This window comes from Limulus polyphemus, unplaced genomic scaffold (genome assembly GCF_000517525.1).
Source record: "Limulus polyphemus unplaced genomic scaffold, Limulus_polyphemus-2.1.2 Scaffold2218, whole genome shotgun sequence".
NCBI classification, from domain to species: domain Eukaryota; kingdom Metazoa; phylum Arthropoda; class Merostomata; order Xiphosura; family Limulidae; genus Limulus; species Limulus polyphemus.
Window position 1 is genome coordinate 128277 of NW_013667828.1, and position 4973 is coordinate 133249.

The following is a 4973-nucleotide window of genomic DNA, read 5'->3' on the forward strand; positions in this document are numbered from 1 at the left end:
CTAGCTATAGTTAGTGGTAAAAAGCTGATATTTACAGGACTAGCTATAGTTAGTGGTAAAAAGCTGATGTTTACAGGACTAGCTATAGTTAGTGGTAAAAAACTAACATTTACTTGATTAGCTGTAGTTAGTGGTAAAAAGCTGACATATATATGACTTGCTATAATCTCAAGGTTAATAATGAAAAGCAGAAAATTGGTTCCAGTTCATGGATGAAAGCTAACAACATTTATACAACACTAGTTTGTGTATTACTTAAAAAAAACATTTCATATATAACATGTTGTGCATTACTAATTATGTAGAAACAATTTTTGAACATGGAGCTCTTCAGCTTGCTTGTTTGTTGTAAAACAACTATACAGTTGGCTACGAGGTGTTGCAACTAGCAGTATCACATTTATACTAATTTGATACAGCTGATATGATTTAATGCAAACTTTCGTTCTGATACTTTTTTCTTACAGTATTTCTTAACCTTAAAGTATAATAATGTTTTTATTGCCCATTCATGGTCTGTACCAGTCCAACTACAAACTCCAGTTTGTCTGAGAAACAGTAAAACATGTTATTTCAGTTTTTATAAGTAGTACAGGGAATTAAAAACCTAAATTTTTCACGTATCTTTTCAGTTTATGTAAAGGAATGACATTATATAAACATATACATGTCAGGAAGGAGAAGTTCAATCTCAGTAGGACAATCAGAATAGCTCAGCAAGTGTGTCAGGTAAGAACTGTTAAGTAACTCAGTGAGTATGTTAGGTAAGAACTGTTAAGTAACTCAGTGAGTATGTAAGGCAAGAACTGTTGTTAAGTAACTCAGTCAGTATGTTAGGTAAAAACTGTTGTTCAGTGACTCAGCATGTAAGGTAAGAACTATTGTTCAGTGACATAGCATGTAAGGTGAGAACTGTTGTTCAGTGACTCAGAGAGTATATAAGGTAAGAACTGTTGTTAAGTAACTCAGTGAGTATGTTAGGCAAAAACTGTTGTTCAGTAACTCAGTGAGTATGTTAGGCAAGAACTGTTGTTCAGTAACTCAATGAGTATGTAAGGTAAGAACTGTTGTTAAGTAACTGAGTCAGCATGTAAGGTAAGAACTGTTGTTCAGTGACATAGCATGTAAGGTAAGAACTGTTCAGTGACTCAGGGAGTATGTAAGGTAAGAACTGTTGTTAAGTAACTCAGTGAGTATGTTAGGTACGAACTGTTGTTCAGTAACTCAGTGAGTATGTAAGGTAAGAACTGTTGTTCAGTAACTCAGGGAGTATGTAAGGTAAGAACTGTTGTTCAGTAACTCAGTGAGTATGTAAGGTAAGAACTGTTGTTCAGTAACTCAGTGAGTATGTAAGGTAAGAACTGTTGTTAAGTAACTCAGTGAGCATGTTAGGTACGAACTGTTGTTAAGTAACTCAGTGAGTATGTAAGGTAAAAACTTGTTCAATTATTTGATGAGTGTGTCAGGTAAAAACTGTTGTTCTGTAGTTTAGTGAGTATGTAAGGTAAGAACTGTTGTTAAGTAACTCAGTGAGCATGTTAGGTACGAACTGTTGTTAAGTAACTCAGTGAGTATGTAAGGTAAAAACTTGTTCAATTATTTGATGAGTGTGTCAGGTAAAAACTGTTGTTCTGTAGTTTAGTGAGTATGTAAGGTAAGAACTGCTAACAGTTCTTACCTTACATACTCACCAAGTCACTGAACGGTCAGTGACTTGGTGAGTATGTAAGGTAAGAACTGTTGGTCAGTGACTTGGTGAGTATGTAAGGTAAGAACTGTTGTTCAGTGACTTGGTGAGTATGTAAGGTAAGAACTGTTGTTCAGTGACTTGGTGAGTGTGTAAGGTAAGAACTGTTCAGTGACTTGGTGAGTATGTAAGGTAAGAACTGCTGTTCAGTGACTTAGTGAGTATGTAAGGTAAGAACTGTTGTTCAGTGACTTGGTGAGTGTGTAAGGTAAGAACTGTTGTTCAGTGACTTAGTGAGTGTGTCACGTAAAAACTTTTTCTGTAGCTCAGTGAGTGTCAGGTAAAAGCTGTTGCTCAGTAACTCATTGAGTGTGTCAAATAAAAACTTATTCAGCAAATTATTGAGTATCTATAGTAAGGACTATTGTTCAGTAACTCAGTGAGTATGTAAGGTAAAAACTATTATTCAGCATAACTGAGTGAGTATGTCAGGTAAAGGCTACTGTTCAGTAACTTGGTGAGTGTGTCAGATAATACCTGTTGTTCACTAACTCAGTATCTAAGGTAAGAACTGTTGTTCAGCATACTCTCTTAGTGAGTGTGTCAAGTAAGAACTGTTGGTCAGGTAAGTAATGTTGTTGAAGCGTAACTCACTTTCATTAACAAAATTGGTTATAATAGTCAGTATGTGAAATGTAATTACTTTTTTGTTTTGTCTTGTTAGCTTGTAATATCTACTTAGGATCTTAAATCTCCTGAGTTGGCTAAAGCTTATGAGTTACTGTTGGGATTACAGCAGAAAATATCGTTAATGGCAATGATACCCGTCAGATGAAACAATTAATTCTGATCTTGATATGTAGATGTATAAGAAAAGTGTATTTAATTAGCTTTACTGATGTCCAGACTGTTTTCTGGTTTTCACTAAGTACATAGCTTACTCTGATTAAAAATTATTATCAGCAACAATTCTACTTATAATAACACATGGTTCTAAGCCTTTTCTAAGTATAATCTTGAAAACTGTATAGCAGTGGAAATTTTATTTAAAAATAAATGCTTTATTACCAGATTAATATGACAGTTTTTAATGTTCAAAAGTAAATTGAGGCAAATTATCAAAATTTCAATAAATTGCTACTTGTTGATTCCCAGACAAGTACAACCATGGATGTTATTAGTTTATTTGAACAATGAGGACTGTAGTGAGAATGATACATACACTATGTTTTGAATTTCCCAAATTGTACAAGCAAATTCACTGATCTGTGGAAGACTGTTAATATATTGTTTTATAATAAACCATCCTGATGTTAGTTGAAGGGAAGAGAAGAATGCTCTTTTGTTCATATTTTATGCTTTAAACCATATGTTTTTTTCTTTAGAGGAAAAATATTTATTTTGACCATAGTCATGTTTACTTAGGGTATGGGATACCTTCATGCTAGAGAAATCCTTCACAAGGATCTGAAGACCAAAAACATATTTTATGAAAATGGAAAGGTTGTCATTACAGACTTTGGTCTGTTCTCTGTGACCAAGTTGTGCCAAGGCAACCGGTAGGTACATTACTTAATGTTATTAGCTAATTATTTTCATTGTAACTTTTTAATTGACTTAAAGCTTTTGACTTGAAAGATCTGAAGTGCATAACCTCTAAAACGTTAACCAACTCCATTAAAATTATTATAAAAGTCAACTTTGAGGAGCTATTTGTGTATGTTTTCATGTATATAGATTTAATAGATATATCATCAAGTTGTCAGAAATGTTTTTGTAACTTACAGAAATCTATATTAGTCGTAAGTAATAATTTTTGATGTATATGTTTCCTATCATTAAAGTAAGCAGCACTTATTAAACTTTCAGGAAGGGTGATTGGTTGACAATTCCAAAAGGTTGGCTGTGTTATTTAGCTCCTGAAGTTATTCGTAGTCTAAAAGCAGGTAATCAACCAGATGACACTGACTTACCTTTTTCTACTGCTTCTGATGTCTATGCATTTGGGTGAGAAATTTTTCTTCTATCCTATGATAATGTTTTGTTTTTTTTCATTTTTAAACTTGGATTGTGCTTATATTTTATCATTTAAGATATAAATGATATTTTTTTGTGTTACATTTACTAAAGGGTTGGAGAGTTGGTACCATATTTCGATAGCACATATACGTCTTGAAGATTTAAGCCACAGTTAAGTAAAGCTGTAGCATAGGTTGAAATTGAATGACCTAACTCTGTAGTTTAATAAATTGCTAAGATCTTACTCAGCCACTGATGGTGGGACTTGTTAAAAAAAAAGAAGCTGAGGTGTTCAACATTTCTTCAACTCTCAGGAGGGGAGGCACCTCTGTGTCTTCCATAATGTCATTGCTACCAGCAGATGTTGGAATGATAGCTATCTTTCAAATCAAGGAATACAGTTCCTTACAAAACCTTGAAATGCAGAATTTATTGAATGTCAAGGTAGCAGAACAACAGCACAAATTAACATAACATTTTGGGACAACATGGGACATATTGGTCTATCTAGTCTGTTCAATTCTCTAAACTAAATTTTAAAAAAAATCAGCCCTTATCATTCATATACTTAACAAGCTTTTTCTTAAATTCACTGCCTCTGCCACATCTGAAGGCAACCCATTCCAAAGGTCAACGACCCTGTTACAAAAATGAAACTGTTTTAGCTGAAGATGACAGCTAATGATTGTCCTACCTTGACAAAATTTATACTTGTGTCCCCTAGTCCTACTATTCTCACTGTTAAATATTAAAAAAGATGATGCATCATCACTATCAATTCCCTTTACAATCTTAAACACCTCAATCAGATCCTCCCTAACTCTTCCTTTTTCAAGAGAAAATTTGAAAGATTTCAGTCTTTCCTCTTGTGACAACCCCTCAATCCCAGGCACTATTCTAGTAACCCTTCTCTGAACCCTTTCCAACAATTCAATGTCTTTTCTAAAGTAAAGAGCCCAAGACTGAACACAATATTCCAAATGTGGCCTAACCAGTGACCTGTACAATGAAATTATAACCTCATTAGACTTGTATTCAATATTTCTGTTGATACAAACTAAAATCCAGCTCAGAATTAATGGAGTCATCTTGTTTGATATTGTTTCTGTTTATCAACTATTCAAGATATGGAATACTGCTTAAATCTTCATTAGTAAAAACCGAAGAAAAAGCAAAATTTAATAACCCAGCCATCTCATAATCATCAGATACTAGCCTTCCTTTATCATCCCTCAAGGGTTCTTCCCCCATCCTAACATTTTCTTAC

General features: G+C 33.7%; 1 protein-coding gene across 1 annotated transcript in view; it reads left to right on the forward strand.

Moving 5' to 3' along the window:
• Positions 1–4973, forward strand: part of LOC106466312 (kinase suppressor of Ras 2-like) — a 53128-nt gene that overhangs the window by 43142 nt on the left and 5013 nt on the right. The window contains exons 10-12 of the mRNA XM_022394280.1: positions 633–729; positions 3113–3246; positions 3557–3694. Of these exons, the coding sequence (XP_022249988.1) occupies positions 633–729; positions 3113–3246; positions 3557–3694 (369 nt within the window). The remainder of the gene's footprint in view (positions 1–632; positions 730–3112; positions 3247–3556; positions 3695–4973) is intronic.